Source organism: Sphaeramia orbicularis, chromosome 6, assembly GCF_902148855.1.
Source record: "Sphaeramia orbicularis chromosome 6, fSphaOr1.1, whole genome shotgun sequence".
In the NCBI taxonomy this organism is placed as follows: Eukaryota; Metazoa; Chordata; class Actinopteri; order Kurtiformes; family Apogonidae; genus Sphaeramia; species Sphaeramia orbicularis.
In genome coordinates this window covers 9,466,081-9,485,302 of record NC_043962.1, presented here as the reverse complement: position 1 = coordinate 9,485,302, position 19,222 = coordinate 9,466,081, and the positions used below count along the sequence as shown (strand labels likewise).

The 19,222-nt window shown below is 36.5% G+C and overlaps 1 protein-coding gene across 1 annotated transcript in view; it reads right to left on the bottom strand.

Moving 5' to 3' along the window:
• LOC115420609 (spondin-1-like) overlaps nt 1–19,222 on the bottom strand; it is a 319,353-nt gene that overhangs the window by 287,347 nt on the left and 12,784 nt on the right. The window contains 1 exon segment of the mRNA XM_030135980.1: nt 16,197–16,303. Within this exon segment, the coding sequence (XP_029991840.1) occupies nt 16,197–16,303 (107 nt within the window).

The window sequence follows — 19,222 nt, the reverse complement described above, 5'->3', positions numbered from 1 at the left end:
TTTTTTTTTAATTTTGCAAATTTGCTTTTCGGCCAACTTTGAGGAACTATATCTCCTTAGGTATTCAAGCCACACTGCTGAAACTTACTGTCTGGGGTGAAATCCCCTTGAAAAGACCACATTTTGCATCAAAATAATTGTAGGTGCCTTCATGTTTGGTCCATGAGGCTTTGAAATCCGGCGAAAAGGCTAATTCTTCCAAATGTCCTCTCTCTTCAGGCTTGCACTGTGCCATAATAGATGAATGTAGAGACAGCTTTTTTTTTTTTTTTTTTTTGCATGGATTGTTATGGTCAAGATGCAACAATATACTGCAAAAAGACTACATTTCAATGAAAAGTGTTGCTGTGAGGTAATGAATAAAATGGGTGGATTTCAATTTTTCACAAAAATACTCTTTATTTGAGCATCCAAATTACCAGTTAATGAAAATTTTGAAATTTTTACCATGTCTTCATGTATGTTTCAAGATTTTATGCACAACATTTTAGCTTTGGGATAGAACTGGTTCTATTTTTAATTTTTTTTTTTTTTACTGCATGACTATAATTTCTTCAAATTGTATACAAACGTAGGTGTAAATGGCATTTTTAACAGTATAATGGCATTGATTATTGCACAAGTTATGATAATACTTGAGATATTTGAACTAGGGTGTGGAACTGCATGATGGTTCAGATAGAATAATTATAGATTTCCCAGAACTGGCTCAGGTTGATGCCTGTAGTAGAGACTTCTCAGAAATTGGAAATTGGATGGAGCTGGTCAAGTGACCCAATTTCACCAGGGTCAATGACATAAATGTAGCTAAGATTTCCCAGAATTTTTATGATGCTGGCCAGCCTAATTTTGGGAATTCTATTCATAATCTTGAACAAACTTATTCATCATGGAGGAAAAATGTGTTGTTGGATTGATCTTAAAGGATGAATGTCACAGAAAGACATTATCAAGACCAACGGGCTTTCTGAATACACTGGTCTACAAGGAAAATAAAAGAATAAAAGTAATGAAATTTTACCACATGAGAGTCACTGATAAAGAAAAATCAAGTCAAAAATGCTGGTTGGCTGAACTTTCCAAGATACAGCCTTGGGTCAAAATGTGAAACTCAAGAATTAACGAGAGAATGGGTTTGACTCAAAAGGAATATTTGTCTCAGAGCTACAAGATCTACTTCAGAACACTGTCTGCGCATTAGAATACATTCACTTTACAGGTTCTATTTAGTGGAAGATTCATAAAACTATTATATAAATGTACATAAACCAATATATATATGTGTAATAACACTTAATCATATACCTTGAAAACATCAGCAAAACCGGCACTTTTGTCATTTATTTTCCAATTAATCTTGTTAAAATACGTAACATTTAGCACATTTAATGTCTGAAGCAAATCATTTCTAAAAAATTGTAGACCAGTGATATAGGTGATTCTCTAATGAACATTTCTGTAAATGTGCCAGTATTAGCAAAAAAGCTATATTTCAACTGGTCTCCGTGGGTAAGATGTAAAATACCAGCCTTCATAAAATCAGAAACATTTTACAAATTAAGGCTACACCCACACATTACATAGCGTTAGTTCACATACACATTATACACAGTTAACCTTTAAGTATTAGTAGAACACCTGGAGAGACACTGGTGCATGGGCAGGTGGTCATACAGCGCAAAACAAAGAAAACTTGATTCCAGTGAAGATGAATATGAACATGAACAATTTACCTGGTTGCAAGCAGCTCTTGTTAGTGAGGTGCAGGGGAGGTGAGGTGCATTGTTTTAACCTTTTCATGCATGAATTATGAGAACCTTAAACACGATTTTTCCCTTTTTTTTTTTTTTTTTTTTTTTTTTTAACCCACCACCACCACCCCCTCTTCGGAGGACAACTTTATTTTTAATTACAGCTTGTGCTTAAGTAACAATCTCAAACTTTATATTTGCATGTTCATCCATTCCTTGCTCGTATACAGGGGTTGGACAAAATAATGGAAACACCTTCACCTCAAGATGATAATGCCCCAGTCCATACAGCTAGACTTGTTAAAGAATGGCATGAGGAACATTCTAATGAAGTTGAGCATCTCGTATGGCCGGCACAGTCCCCAGACCTCAACATTATTGAGCATTTATGGTCAGTTTTAGAGATTCAAGTAAGACGTCGATTTCCACCGCCATCGTCTCTAAAAGAGTTGGAGGGTATTCTAACTGAAGAATGGCTTAAAATTCCTTTGGAAACAATTCACAAGTTGTATGAATCAATACCTCGGAGAATTGAGGCTGTAATTGCCGCAAAAGAAGGACCTACACCATATTAAACTAGAAGCACTCGGAGAGCGCAGACCTCCGCCAAGGCTGATCCGTGGCCCCCCCCCGTGGGCCCCCCCACGCCAAGGAGGTTATGTTTTTGCCAGGGTTTGTTTGTTTGTTTGTCTGTCCGTTAGTGTGCAACATAACTCAAAAAGTTATGGACAGATTTTGATGAAAATTTCAGGGTTTGTTGGAAATGGGCCCCCCTGTGGGCCCTCCCACCCCTGATCACCACCAAAATTTAATCATTTCTTCCTTATCCCATTTCCAACAAACGCTGAAAATTTCATCAAAATCTGTCCATAACTTTTTGAGTTATGTTGCACACTAACGGACAGACAAACAAACAAACAAACAAACCCTGGCAAAAACATAACCTCCTTGGCGGAGGTAATTATATTTTGTTGATTTTTTTAAGGTGTTTCCATTATTTTGTCCAACCCCTGTGCATATACATAGAGGGAGGGCTCATATAGACGAAAGTGCACAGGGACAGGACGAGCCAAGAGAGTGGTTCCTCTTTAGGCATGAAAAAAGCGATGCAATTGACATTTTTTATGAACCTATTTTTCATGGAGTGGGAAAAATGCCCACTCAGATGGATACAATGCATTTAATATTTGAAGCCAAGAAATGTGTATTTACTGATATACCGTGTAAAAACTATGAAATAAAAACGTTTTTAATGCTGCTAATCTGATGTTTTCTCAGATTTAAGCATACTCTAATATTAGTTATACTCACTTCATGTAGATAATATACAAAAAAAAAAAAAAAACATGTTAAAGAAAAATGATAATTGCAATCTAATAACAATCAGCAATTGATTTACACTCAAACATGTTACCGCAGATCAGGTTTATCAAAAACAGCAAAGTCACAGTAACAGTATGAATTGCAGTGTTTGGGATGATGCATTAGTGTCCACTGTGTTGGCTGATATGGAACTAAAACAACAAAATCCATGAATATACAAGAGAACAGCTTTGAATAGCTGTCCACTGTAGTGACCACTGTGCATGAAAGGGTTACATATACAATATCAGGAAACTTTAACCCTTTCATGCATAGGTGACTCCAGTGGACAGTTCTTCTCCAGCTGTTCTCTTGTATATTCATGGGTTTTGATGTTTTAGTTCCATATCAGCCAACACAGTGGACACTTATGCACCATCCCATAATACACTGACATTCAGACCATTACTGTAACTTTGCTGTTCTTGATAAACCTGATCTGCAGTGACATGTTTAAGTGTAAATCAATTGTTATTTGTTAGACAAGAAGGGTTTTTTTGCATATTCTCTCCATGAAGTGAGTAATTACTAGCATTAGAATATGTTAAAATGTGAGAAGACATCAGATTAGCAGCATTAAAAATGTTTTTATTTCATTGTTTTCATATTACTTTCTGATATTGGGTTTTAAACACGTTTCTTTACTTCAAAAATTAAATGCATGGATATTTTTGTAACTCCATAGGAAAAAAAAAAAAAACTCGATCGCATTGTTTTTTTTCATGCCTAACAAGGAATAAAAACACTGAAGAAAAAAATCTTGACTAAGGTTCTCACAATTCATGCATGAAAGGGTTAAGATACTAGATCCTACTAGTGATGTTCGATACCACAGATTTCCTTTCCGATCCAATACTGAGTAAAATTCAGACTGGTATCAGCGATACTGATCTGATACGATACTTTGTACAAATAAACAATGTATGGAAAATAAATAAATAAATAGTGGATTTCAAGTCATAACTTCATAAAGAATACAAGACATGAGGGTAATTATTGTTTAATTAATAAGAACTATTATAAAAAATAAAACTTGCATATTAATCATCTTCTTGGCTGTTTGTGGAGATAAAATAGCTCCACACATGAATCCTTTTCTGTTCTGCCATGTTTTTCTACAGACTGAGTCAGAGTTGACTGACTGAGAAGTGTGACGCAGCACACTCTTACCCAGGCGGAAGAAAAACTAGTTCCCACCAATCGCGTATCAACTGGACAAGATCCTAATAGTTTACTTTCCACTGTGTTCCTGATTTACATGACCACAAATGACCAAAGTATTAAAAGTATCGATATTTTGATTTGTGTCTCAATTCTAGAGTGTAAAGATCTGGTATTGGAGATATCGATATTTCACTATTGATCCGCACATCACTTGATCCTACAAAATTAGCATGAGTTAAATGCAGAGACTGCTTTTCCCTACAGGGATAATAAAGTGAGTTCACCTTTTAACTGATGACACAGATGCCCTCTGTCTTACTGCATGATTGTGTTTTAGCATCAGTTCCTATGTACAGTAGAAACACTCGTGTCACATGACCCATTTCAGAAGAAGATCAAGACATCAGCCTTGTCCACAAACTGATATTTCTCTTCGTGTTGCTTCTGCTAGCAGCTGTTGTTTGGTTCAATTCTGCTATATATTGCGTAACTGCTGAGTACATTCACAGCAGGTGAGCTAGCGTTTCACTTGTCGAGCAGAGTTAATGACTCCCCTGGTCATATGACGTGCATTTGAGGCATGCTGGAATGGATGGAAAATTGTTTCAGAAGCTGTAGTAAAGTGCTTGTGAAGATTGTTGTTATTTTAAAATGTCATTTTAAACATATAGTATGGATGTAGCTCTGCATGAAATGTTCTGAAGTCGACCATGGGTTTAACAACGACCAAGATTTTCATCAAATCAACTCACCATAACTGCTTATTTTCACTGTTTCATTTCATCTCTAGGCCTGAGGAGGCTAGCAGAAGTCCAGTAACTAAACATATTCTACTGGTAACTATAGAACACCAAAAACAAGGAAGAATTTACACTTGAACAGCTTAAAAAGAAGGACTCTTTGAAACACTTATGAAAAATAACTGAAAGAATAAATCAGTCATCAAACAAGTCGTCATCAAATACCCAGTGTATCTGCAGAGTTCTATTTTCCGGACCAACTCCAGGCCTTATCACCCAACAGCAGTGGCCGACCTCAGTAACACCGCCTCAGTACAGTCGGGGGGGGGGCTTTTGCATATCTGCACATTCATGTCCATGGAGTGTAATGTTGTGATATGCACATTTGTGTGTGCACATGTTTGACAATAAACAATAGATTGCAGTTTATGTTGGAAGCCGAGGAGCAGATTTTTTATGAATAGGTCTGTACCAAATCGTGCGTCCGTTCTTTTCATATTAATAATAAAACAACTCTTATAAATTACATACAAATCCCAAATTATGGTATATGGTTTGTTGTCGGCCTAAAGATGAAGCATGATTATTATAATGTTGTGATCTGAAGTCTTTATTATCAGGTCAACTTTCAAGGCTTCCCAACACAGTGACAAATCACTGTAAATATTAATTTAATTTAAAGACCCTGGTGTTAAAAGAACCAAAGTCACAAAAAAGTCAGTTAAAAATATCTATAGGGTGGACTTAGCTAAACAAATACAACATGTTTATGCTCAACTTGAATGGTCCAAAAAATGTGACTTCAGTATTTTTAGCACCAGAGATAGAGAGCGATAGAGAGAGAGAGAGAGAAAGAGAGTGAGAGAGAGACAGAGCGATAGAGAGAGAGAGTGACAGAGAGAGAGAGAAAGACAGAGTGATAGAGAGAGCAAGAGAGAGAGCGAGAGAGAGACAGAGCAATAGAGAGAGAGAGAGAGAGAGACAGAGCGATAGAGAGAGAGAGAGACAGACAGAGCAATAGAGAGAGTGAGAGAGAGAGAGAGAGAGAGACAGACAGAGCAATAGAGAGAGCGAGAGAGAGAGACAGAGCGAGAGAGAGCGAGAGAGAGAAAGAGTGATAGAGAGAGACAGAGCGATAGAGAGAGAGTAAAGAGAGAGAGAGTAGAGAGAGAGTCAGAGCGATAGAGAGACAGAGCGATAGAAAGAGAGAGAGAAACAGAGCGAGAGAGCGAGAGACAGAGCGATAGAGAGAGCGAGAGACAGAGCGATAGAGAGACAGAGCGATAGAAAGAGAGAGAGAAACAGAGCGAGAGAGAGGGAGAGACAGAGCGATAGAGAGAGAGTAGAGAGAGAGAGAGTCAGAGCGATAGAGAGACAGAGCGATAGAAAGAGAGAGAGAAACAGAGCGAGAGAGAGGGAGAGACAGAGCGATACAGAGACAGAGCGATAGAAAGAGAGAGAGACAGAGCGATAGAGAGGGAGAGACAGAGCGAGAGACAGAGCGAGAGAGAGAGCGAGAGAGAGACAGAGCGAGAGAGAGAGCAATAGACAGACAGACAGACAGACAGACAGACAGACAGACAGATAGACAGATAGATAGATAGATAGATAGATAGATAGATAGATAGATAGATAGATAGATAGATAGATAGATAGATAGATAGATAGATTTGTTTTTATCGCTGCTAAACTGCATCTCATTGTTTTTTTAACCCTTTAAAACCTGATGTGTCAGCGCTGACACATCCTGTGCATATATATTTTGGATGGCTCTAACTCCAAATTCTATTGGTTTCTGAAACCTAAGACGATGCGCTTTACAGTCTTTATTGGGTCATTACAGTAATTTCACTCACGTCTGTACTAGAAGCTGCAGAAGAAGCCGTTTTAGTAGAATTATAATATGCAGTAAATTGTAAATGACTGCTCGATTTCGAAAGATCTGGGGGGAAAAGTGCTCTGGTAAAACGGGTAAATTGAGTCATTCACGCATATTTTCAAAACTTTTAGTCAAAATAAAAAAAAAAACGTGGACTATTTTAGGCTTATGGTTTAAAGGGTTAAACCAGACAATGACAATAAAGCTGCTATTCTTTTATTTTTCATCCCTTGCATCATGTTTTTTTCCATTCCTTTGTATTTTTGTTGCATATGGTCAGCTGACTACAAAGCTGACTTCAATCAGTGTTCAGTGTTCAACACAATAAATTCAATTAACATCAGTCATCATAATGTGAAATACAGTATTAACTGCAACAAACTGACAAACAACCACATGGACTGGGTCATTACATTCAATACTGTTGTGGATTTCTTTGAATTTAAACAATGACAGTTATCAGTAAATAAACAGAACACAGTTTTTTTTGTTGTTTTTTTTGTTTGTTTTTTTTAAACATCTCTGAATGCAGAAATGTTATATATTACACCTCTAAACAAAAGCCTTCCACAAAATAAACCTTTGCAAAATTAAACCTCTAAATTATTAACACAATTAACTTGTAAAGGAAAGGTCAATGTGTCCTGCAAGATCCAAATGAATAATTAATATTCCTGGTCTGGACACAGTCATTATGCCCAAATGAGATGCCTAACATTAGTACAGACTGAACCCACCCACATGTAGAGGCTGTGACAGGTGACGCCTCAGTGTTTTAGCAGAGGGTTTAGTTTTTAATGTGTATGTCAGTCCTTCTGCTGTAAGCACTGACTCCTACAAACACACACACTGTCAATACAACTGACACTTTTGGGATCAGCCCCCCCTTTCACTGGTGTTCACGTCAATTCTATATAAATAAATGTCCTTATAGCTACAAGTCAAACCAACAGGAGATAGTTCAGGGGTCACATTCCGCCCAATATGATCTGAAGTGGGCCAAACCGGTAAAATAATAACAGTAGGAAAAGTATGAAAATATTTACATCTACAAAGTTTCCTTAAAATGTGAATAGCATAACAATAATAATGGATTAGATTTATATAGCACTTTTTTTTATGAACCCATACTCAAAGCACGTACAATAACATTGTTGTAGCTGGTTTAGGCACAGAAGAGGACTAGGGTAGGCTTGCAGCAAAAGTTTTTATTTTCAAGCCAAAATGTATTAAAGTCCCTCACACCAGCCCTGTGCCCTCACTGCATAACTGAGTTCTCCCCATGTTCAAGGCAGGCACCCCTATATAATACATGAGGCGTTCAGGAACAATGACAATAATTAGGAAATTACAACACTTTTCAAAATTGTCAAATATTCAGACTATACAAATACAGCACCAAAAAAAATGAATGGTGGTGTCTGTGAACCATGTAATTAGAATTTTATATTTTAAAATCTGTAATTATCTATATTTCCCACAACATGAAGAACCTGAAATGTCTTAAAGGAGCGATATTTCCCTTTTTACCTCCACCAAGGAGGTTATGTTTTTGCCAGGGTTTGTTTGTTTGTTTGTCTGTCCGTTAGTGTGCAACATAACTCAAAAAGTTATGGACAGATTTTGATGAAATTTTCAGGGTTTGTTGGAAATGGGATAAGGAAGAAATGATTAACTTTTGGGGGTGATCCGGAAGAAATCCTGGATTCTGGATCACTTTGAAATTTTCGTTAACATTGTGGTAAATGGGGCCAAAATTTTTGTTTCCCAATATCTCGCTTAATTATTGACCAAAACTCATGAAATTTAACTCAGGAATTGACAATGGGGTCCTCTATCACATTTCAAAGGCTGATCCGGATCTGGTCCAGAAGGCAGATTTTATCTCAATTTATATAAAAAATGGGGGTGCCCTTACTTTTTGGCCTACTGTGCCTTTAATATTAAAGGTAGAAATTTCTGACAAGCGCCATCGTGTAGCTCAGTCAGTTCCGCATCGGGAGTATGCCACCGGATTTCATGTAGCTTTAATACTTAAGGAGCTAGATCCAGAAGAAAACCGCCATTACGAGAAATGTGATTTTCGTGAATAACTACTGAACTAATAAGGATATAATTATGAATCCAGTTGCTAATGGTATGTTTTCATGGTCAAGGAATCTTAAAATATAGGTTAAATAAATATGGGACTAATATTTATGGTGGAAATCACAATATGGGGGAACTGTGCAAATCTCATGCAATTTGACTCAGGGATTTACAATGGGGTGTTCTATCAAATGGCAAAGACTGATCCGGATCTTTCAAAAACTTATGGACAGATTTGGATGAAAATTTCAGGAAATATTGATACTGGCACAAGGAACAAATGATTAAATTTTGGTGGTGATCGGGGGGGGGGGCACTGATCTGCCTTGGCGGAGGTCTGCGCTCTCAGAGTGCTTTTCTAGTTTTTAAATGGAATTATACATTTTAAAACATTTCCCTGTGGTCTACACATGGGCACCACTAACAGTTACACTGGGGAACAATTTGAAAAAAAATGTTCTGTTAAGTTAGATTTTTATGCTGATTTAAACTAAAATTGGCATGCTGATTCCAAAATTGCAGTCAGTTTTTCTTCTAGCACGTCAAGTTTTTCCTCCACAGCTTACCCTCCAGATAAGCAAAATTCCACTGATTAGCTGTAGTAAGACTTGCCAGCTGATTACGATTGGACTCATCTACAGCTACGTGGCAACTTGTTTGTGCAGTCACAATTGAAACAGTGCGGTGAGAGGTGTGTGCAGCTCCCAATAGGTCAGTACTATCAATATCTGCAAACAGAAAGCTAGCATAGTAGGAATTAAAAGGATTTGTGCTGGCTTTTCTCTTAACCTTGTAACCATGGGCATACCGTTGTAAGTTCTATTTTGTTTTATGCTGTTTTTTTAGTTTTCAAAGCTTGTAACTATTCCATCTTTACATAGGTATATATTTCCTTTGTTCCAGATCATGTCTGCTCCTGCTACTTCTCGTCGTAAATGCCTAAACAACCCTGACTCCTTTTGCTTTATTTGTGGTAGTTTCATCATTCCAAGTCAGAGGGCAAACGTCAGTGCATTTGTCAAACAAGTATATTTTGCATATTTTAAAGTAAAACTCGGTGATCAAGACAAGCCATGGGCCCCTCACAAAGTGTACAAGCAGTTGGCATTTGGTATCCCCATGGTTTGGCCAGAGCAAAAAGATCATTGCACAGACTGTTACTTTTGTTGAGTGAAAACATCAGGATTTAACAAGAAAAATAAAAGTAAAATAGAATATCCTAATCTACCGTCAGCTCTAAGACCAATGCCTCATTCAGCTGAAATTCTAGTGCCAGTTTTCGAACAACTACCTCCTCTAGAAGATCTGAGTGATGTTGAAGAACGCAGTGACAGCAATGATGCAGATTTTGAAATTCACGAGGATTCAGTTCGTAGGGGATTTGATATTTCATTGTACGTCAATATTTGAAAATTTTTATAAAAGTACAGTATTTTTCATATTTTTTAAGAAACCGGGATCCTATAGTTCAAAAACTTGACGTGATAGAGAAAAACTGAGATCAGTTTTGGAGTCCGCACCCAAAAATTAGTTACAAACAGCTGTCAGACCTAACTCAACAAAAATTGTGTTCCCCAGTGTTATGGGCCCCATGAAAGCATAATAGTTATTCATGCTTTTGTGATCACTAGGCTCGATTATTGTAATGCTCTCTATGTGGGGGCTAGTGGTTCCTCTTTTGCCCTTCTTCAGATGGTACAAAATGCTGCTGCACGTCTTTTAACTGGCACACGTAAACAAGAGCACATTTCCCCCATTTTAGCCTCACTCCACTGGCTGCCCGTACATTTTAGGATCAGTTTTAAAATTATTTTATTTACTTTTAAATCCCTAAATGGCCTCGCCCCACCCTGCCTCTCTGAGCTGCTGCAGCTTTATATACCCTCCCGCTACCTTAGGTCAGCTGACCAACTGCTCCTGAGTGTACCAAAAGCTGTGCACAAGTTCAGGGGTGAGCGTGCCTTTGCTGCAGCAGCTCCTAAACTATGGAACCATCTGCCTCTCCATATCAGACAGGCCTCCTCTCCGTCTGTTTTTAAATCCCTTCTTAAAACCCATTTTTTCTCCTCGGCTTTTGAAACCATGTGAGATGTTTGAAGGTATTAATCTTTATTCTATATTTTTTTATTTGGTAGTGGTTTGTTGTTCTTATTTATCTATTCTATTTATTTGTTTATTTTATTTATATTGTTGTTTTTAAATTGTATGGCTTTTAATCTACTCTTGTATTTTATTCTTTTTCTTTGGGTTATATTTATTCTTCTGTATAGCACTTTTTTTTGTTTGTTTTTGCACAGTTTCTATGTCTTTAAATCTATTCTGTATCTTATACTTCTACGTTGGTTTTAATTTTTCTTCTGTACAGCACTTTGGTCCACTGCAGTTGTTTTAAAGTGCTTTACAAATAAAGTTGGATTGGATAATTGTTTTGGATCCTATAGAAAAAAAACAAAAAACTATCTTCTCAGTCTGTTAGAAGGGGGGGGGGGGGGGGGGTACTTATCATACCATTAAAACAAAAAACAAAACAAAACATGCTTTCAATGTTCGCCTCCCAACTTCTACACCTCTCTTATACTGTGGATCAAAATTTCCACAACTTCTATATCCACTGGAACTTTACTGTAAATTTGAAGATGGATGTTTTTGTGCAACACTTGGGAGGGATGGGTGAGATATGTAAAGCCTTTGAGATCTGATTTTACTGAGATGAATGCATGAATATGAACCCAAAAATCCTCTGAAGGAAATATGTTTTTGTGTTTTTGTTTATCTTTATTTATACATTGATTGTTTACTTTGAGATCCTGTATGCCAGGACCATGATAAGCTGCTGCAAATGTTTTGGTTTTTTTTTTACACCCACTCTCTGGATGTGCATAGCTTGTGTGTTTGTTTGTTTGTTTTTTCATTCATTCATTCATTCATTCATTATCTTAACCCGCTTTATCCTCACTAGGGTCACAGGGGTCGCTTGGAGCCTATCCCAGCTACGTAGGGGCGAAGGCGGGGTACACCCTGGACAAGTCGCCAGTTCATCACAGGGACGAACATATAGAGACAAACAATCACTCTCACATTCACACCTATGGGCAATTTAGATTCGCCAGTTAACCTGTCGGTGCATGTGTTTGGATGGTGGGAGGAAGCCGGAGTACCCGGAGAGAACCCACGCAGACACGGGGAGAACATGCAAACTCCACACAGAAAGGTCCCACCCCCCGTCATCTGGTGTTGGAATCGAACCCAGGACCTTCTTGCTGTGAGGCACGAGTGCTAACCACTGCACCACCGTGTCGCCCCGTGTTTGTTTTTTCAATGTATGAAAAAAAATCTGAATTCTTTCAATAAAAAGAGAATTTAAAAAAAAGAAAATGACTTAAAAGTGGTTTAAAAGTGGTTAAATTTGACCTTGAAAAATGTGTGTGAACCCCGGTCAATGCGCACACACACACACACACACACACGCTTCTTCGCTTCAGAATTTCAATTTCAGATAAAGATTAGAGGAAATAAATGGTGCGACAGCTGATCAAACAGTGTTATTTGTTGTGGTTGAACCAAAATGTGCAGTCTCCTCTGTCCTCTATTGAAAGTGTCTCCATAAAAGCCTCCTCCTGCTCCGTTCGGTGGAGTCTGGTTCAGATCAGCATGTGGAAACACTGCTGCAGATGTGTGTTCCTGTTTACACTGAGCAGGAGGTAATTGAGGAAGTCTGGCGGGCTCCTCAGGAGTTCTGTGGCGCTCAGTGGGAGCCGTGTTACTACCGAACCAAACAGCTCACATCTCTCTCCTCCTTTCCTCTCTATTTATCTCTTTTCTCTCTGTCCTCACATGCCTCCTCCCCTCTGTCCTCCTCTACCCCCCCCTCCTCATCTACAGGAGGAAATATCTGCTACCTATTGGGAAGGATGCCATGAACGCCTCACTCAAGAACAGGGGAGTCAAACATAGGGACCGTGGGCCTAAACTGGTCCAATTAAGGGTCCAATCCGGCTTGAGAGATGAATTTATGAAATGCAAAAATTAGCCTGAGATATTTAACCCATAAGGATCCAAACATCCATCACCGACCAAAACCATCTACTGATCTAAACTGTTTAATACCTCTTGATCCATTAATCCACAGGTGTCAAACATGCGGCCCAGGGGCCACATCCGGCCCACCAAAGGGTCCAGTCTGGCCCTTGGGATGAATGCGTGAAATGCAAAAATTACACTAAGATATTAACAATCCCTTTACTTCAGGTTCCACATTCAGACCAATTCAATCTCAAATGGGCAGGACCAGTCAAATACTATCATAATAACATATAAATGATGAAAACTCCAAATTTTTCTCTTTGTAAATATAAATTTTTTCATGTATTTACACTAAAACAAAGTATAATTTCACAAAAAATGTGAATAACCTGAACAAATATGAACATTTTGAAATGTCTAAAGTGCCACTTTACCAATATTCTGCCTGTTATTAAATGTTTTATGTATTTGTTGATCTGCTGTGATCTGTAGGTTGTTATGTAAATGTGTAAATGATAAACTGAAGCATAATATTGTTAAAATTACACTTATTTTTTTCAGTTCATTCATGTTAGTCACATCTTTTGAAAGGATAGTTTGTAGATGTAAACCTTTTCATAATGTAAATTTACTTTTTTCGCTCTAAAACACTGAGAAAAGTTTGGAGTTGATATTATTTATAAATTATTATGTTATTGTTTTACTGGTCCGGCCCGCTTCAGATGAAATTTAGCTGAATGTGGCCCCTGAACTAAAATGAGTTTGACACCCCTGCATTAATCCTATCAATACATGTAAATAACTGGTGTAAAATACAGTTTGTCATCTTTTCATGGTCATCAGATATGACCCATTTGGACGTTCAGAGGCTCCGTAGTTACCGTGGAAACACCGTCATCTTCTCCAACACAGATGTCAAACATGCGGCCTGGGGGCCAAAACCGGCCCGCCAAAGGTTCCAATCTGGCCCGTGGGATGAATTCTCACAGTGCAAAAATTACCCTGAAGATATTAACAGTCAAGGGCGTCAAACTCGAAAATAATAGCATAATAACCTATACATAATTACTAAAATGTTCATCTTTAATATGAAAAAAAAAAATAATATGACAATATTCCTGTAAATAATGGCAACACCATTTTTTTCTCTTGGATTTATTGTAAAGAACATTAAATTCTGATATCCTTTAACAATAAAATGTCAATAAACGGAACAAATATGAACAACCTGAAAAAAATAAAGAAAAAAAAGTGCAATTTTAACAAATGTTTTGTGCCATAGTAGAGTTGATCTGTAATGCACATGTAGAAATCATGAGTTGAGGCAGAATATTGATAAAAATTGTGCTTATTTATCTTCAGAAATTTCTTTTTTTTTTTTTTTTTTTTTTTTTTTTTTTAGATTATTCACATCTTTTTTGTTTTGGATAATTTGTAAAATGTAAAAAAAAAAATTCAGAATTTAATTTATTGAAGTTATTTTTTGCACTGAAAAATTTGGAGTTGTCATTATTTATAGGTTTTTATGCTATTATTTTATTGGTTTGGCCCGCTTGAGATCGAATTGGGCTGTATGTGGCCCCTGAACTAAAATGAGTTTGACACCCCTGTTCTACAACATTGATTCACCAGTAAAACCCATGGAGTTGGATCAATGACAGTGGATGGAAACACTGGGTTTATGTTCAGTTAATGATAGATTGTACTGAAAAACTCACTTTTTCTTCAGTTTTCTCTGTTTCTGATATAATAATAATAATTATTATTATTATTATTATTATTATTATTATTATTATTATTATTATTATTATTACTTTAATCTGAGCTTTTATGAACATCAACATGATGAGTAAATTAAATATAAAAAAATACCTGATTTACACTGATAAAATACAAAATACAGAGGATAATATTATAGATAAATAGTGATAAGTCATTTAAAAGGTTAGATATAAAGAAAATGTCATTTGGGAACTGACAAAAGTAGCACTGGGTCTTTATGGGTGAATGATCAAGGTAAAATAATAGCATTATAACTAAAATCATAATTTTAATGTAAAAAAAAAAAAAAAAAAAAAAAAAAAAAAAAAAGGAAAAGGAAAAGGAAAAGTGAGTAGTCTAAAACCATGAACAACCTGAAATTTCTTAAGAAAAAAAAGGTGAAATTTTAACAATATTCTTTCTGTTCCTAAATGCTTTGTGTATTTGTAGACCTGCTGTGATCTGTAAATTGTAATGCACATGTTGAAATGAAGGATAATATTGTTGAAATTGTACTTTTTTTAGCTTGAAAACAAAGAACTTTTTTTGGAGTTACATTGTTATAATAGTAAATTGCACTTATTATTCTTAAGAAATTTCAGCTTGTGTTTGTTGAAGTTATTCACATTTTCATGATATAATTTAACTTTTTCACACTAAAAAGAGAAAAATTTTGATGATTAGTTATGGGTTATTGTGCTATTATTTTAGTGGTCTGGCATGGTTCAGATGAAATTGGTCGGTAAGGTAAGGTAAGGTAAGGTAAGGTAAGATAAGGTAAGGTAAGATAAGATAAGATAAGATAAGATAAGATAAGATAAGATAAGATAAGATAAGATAAGATAAGATAAGATAAGATAAGATAAGATAAGGTCAAGTCAAGTAAGGTAAGATAAGCATCTAATACAATAGAAAAATTTAAAAAAAGAGAAAAAATATGTATAAAAATCTGTTAAAATGACTAAAAATGGAAAAAAAAAATACTAATAATAATAATAAAGTAACAAATGTGCAATAGGTGACAGATGCAAAAGTGTTCAGAGCAGGATCATACCTTATGTAAAACCTTCAGTGTAATATTTATACTGTGTAAATTCATACCACAGGCCGGATTAGAACCTTTAGGGGGCCGGTTTTAGACCACAGACCACATGTTTGACCCCCCTGCCCTTGAAGAACCACAGACACGACCTTCCTTTCTTCTTCACCCCCGACAGGAGCGCTCAGCTTTGGATCCTCGTCCTGAGTTACATCTGTCTGCTACACCTTCTTTAACCTCTGTATCAGAAGACGGTGGGGGGGGGACAGCTCAGTCGACCCCCGTGTGCATTAAACCATGTAAATGAGCTCATCTACGCTAACGTCCCCTGAAAGCTCAGCGCTCACGAGCTCTTCCAGCCGTTTGTGTGCACACCTGCTCAACCTTACCTGGAACTGGCCGGTGTAGTCGTCATCTACCGTGCCCTCTCTGCCCTCCTTCAGCGCGATGAGGGTGAAACCTCTGAAATAAGAAGGGCTGGCTGCCAGGAGGACCACTGTGGAGGGGAGGGACAGGGTCTTTCATTCATTTATTCATTTATTATGAGCATTCAACACAATACATGCCAGTTCAAAATGTCTCATTCATTCATTTACAGTCGGAAAGGAGCGGGAAGAAGAAAAGTTATTTAAACCCTGTTGAGCCACATTATGTAATAAAAGTTCAAAATGTAATAAAGCGTCATCTTGTAATAAAGCTGCATTATGTAATAAGCTGACGCATTTTGTAATAAACTAACTCAATGTATTATGTAGTAAATTTTTTCACATTATGTAGGAAGTTATTACAATTTGAGAAATGTATCAGAAAATGCACTTGACACATTTTTATTTTCAGGAAAATGTAATGTGCTAAATTAATCTTTAAACTGTGTGGTTAAAGTTCTGATTCCATTACCTGTAGCTCCTGTGACTAATTTCTTCTAAATTGCTCTGAAATTATATTAATTTGGATTGTTATTACATAATGAACCAAGTTACTACTTTTTTTTTTTAATAAAAATGTGTGTTGAGCCGCATTATATAATAAATTCCCATTATGTAAAAAAAGTTCAAAATGTAACAAGAATGTCACGTCATCTTGTAATAAATCGCATTATGTAATAAACTGACGCACCCCCCCACACACACCCATGTCCGTGCACTTCCTGTCTACCTCACAGTTTCATTCTGCCAGCAGGCCTGGGTGTTAATAGTGTAGGGGAGACTGGGGACAGTTGTAACGTGGGTCAGTTGTAACTCTTGCTGTTGCTCCAATCAGGAACAATTTAAGACTCACCTAATTCACTCTGCACATGCTCAGTTTAGTCCTTAGTCCACGTAAGAAATTGTAGTGCCGTGAGACAGACACATCAAAATTTGTGAGTGAAAACATAATTGTGTGGTCAGTCATAATTTTGCTCTAATTATTTTTGTGATTGCATAGTTTGCATTTGAAAGTTGTGTAAATTATATTTGTCAGATAAACACAGATTTATGCAACTGTTTATCCACCTGTCCACAATTATCTGATAAAAGTTTATTATATCCTGTATAGATCAGTGTTCTTATTTCATATATCGGCCAATATATCGGTTATCGGTCAATATCAGATATCGGCCAATATATTGGATATCGGCTTTTTTTAGCCCCCAATATCGGTATCAGCATCGGCCCCAAAAATCCCATATCGGTCGGGCTCTATAATAAACCCATTCAACAGTATTTACATTACAAAATATGTGTGAAAAGTAGGTACAATGTACTTTTATGGTGGTGTTACCATAGGTAACAGTTAACCATTAACTTACATCATAATAATAATTACATGCCAACAATGGTAAGGTAACTACAAAAGCACTAATGGTAAAGAACAGCACAGTCCAGCAATGGAATGAACAACACCAGAAGGTAAAGGACAACACTTAGTGAGGAGCAACAAACACACATCAGCATTGGAAGACATTCATTCATCAGACATATCATTAAGATATGACATTATTCCATGCGCATCAGTAAATGAACACAATATGTGCCAATATGTACAATTATAACCAAGGCTAATTTCCATCTTCAGTCCCAATATAAAACATAGTTCATGTAAAACAGTACAATCCAGTGTACTCAATCAACAGACAAGTCAAACATATCATACATTTATGCTACCATGTACACAACATACATGCACACACAATTTCAGAGTGCCAGATGACTTTATCTGAGATTGTGGAGGCAGGTTTGATTGTCCAGTAACTGTGATTTTGGGTTTTCGACTTGGGTCCAAACGTTGCTGATAATGAATATTAGGCATCTCAACCAAAACGATGGACTTTGAGGGAAATTGATAAAACTCTAAATAAATTAATTAATTAATAAAAAAAAATAATAATAATAATAATGTCCTCCATGCAGATTAGTTTTATATTCAGGAATGAAGTCAAGTATATTAGCCCCCTATATTTGAAAATAATTTTATTGCTTCAAAAAAAAAAAAAATAGTCCAAAAGATTCTTTATGCATTTTATTGTTTTATTGCGTTTTGTGTTTTGTTTTTTTTTTTTTTCTACAGTACTTAAACTAACTCTGACATATGTAAATGTGCTTTATTAATACATTTGGGTTGGATGAATTGGATGTGGAACTGCATATCGTCGGCTTTCTGATAAAACCTGCTAAGTGACATTTTTGGTTGGGTATAAAAACCTGCTATCTCCCCTATTATAGCTTCAAATTTCAGTCTCCTGTGAAAGTTGTTTACATTCCATCATAAGTACCATCATTAAAGGAACAGATTTTTTTTTTTTGTTATATTTCACAGTTTCCTGTTATTTAAACAGTTTTTTTTTTTCTCTTGTAAAATTTGCCAAAAGTCACATAGCAGGTTTTATCAGGAAGCCGACGATATAGCATGGCAACAGCCTACTGTCAACACAAAAGGTCTGTTACACAGAAATAACATGTAATAGAATACCATCATTGACCGATCAGAATCAAATACATGTCCGGTAATAATCTGCTTTAGATTATCTGTTCATCACATATCCAATATTTTAAAAAGACATGTTGATTTCTGACAGCTTCAATATTTTGCCACCTCAGTGACTGTCCTTTGTTGCTCCGACCTATCATTATAATGCAGGCCTTCCAAAAATAAATTAATTAATTAATTAATTAATAAAACTCCATCGTTGGTCAACTATTAATCAAAATGCAGCGATTCACTGATGTTTAACATTACAAGACAATTATCTACTGTGCACTGTGACGTCTACCTGCAAAAGAAAATACCCCTAAAAAGCTAAAAGCATGAATTACCCATTTCTTCACTCCATCCTGAAGTCATTCATAGAAGCTGACAGCTCAGATCAAACATGGAACAGAACGTACCCAGTCTTATCTTCATGCCTCTTAAACACACACTGACAGTAACTTCCACG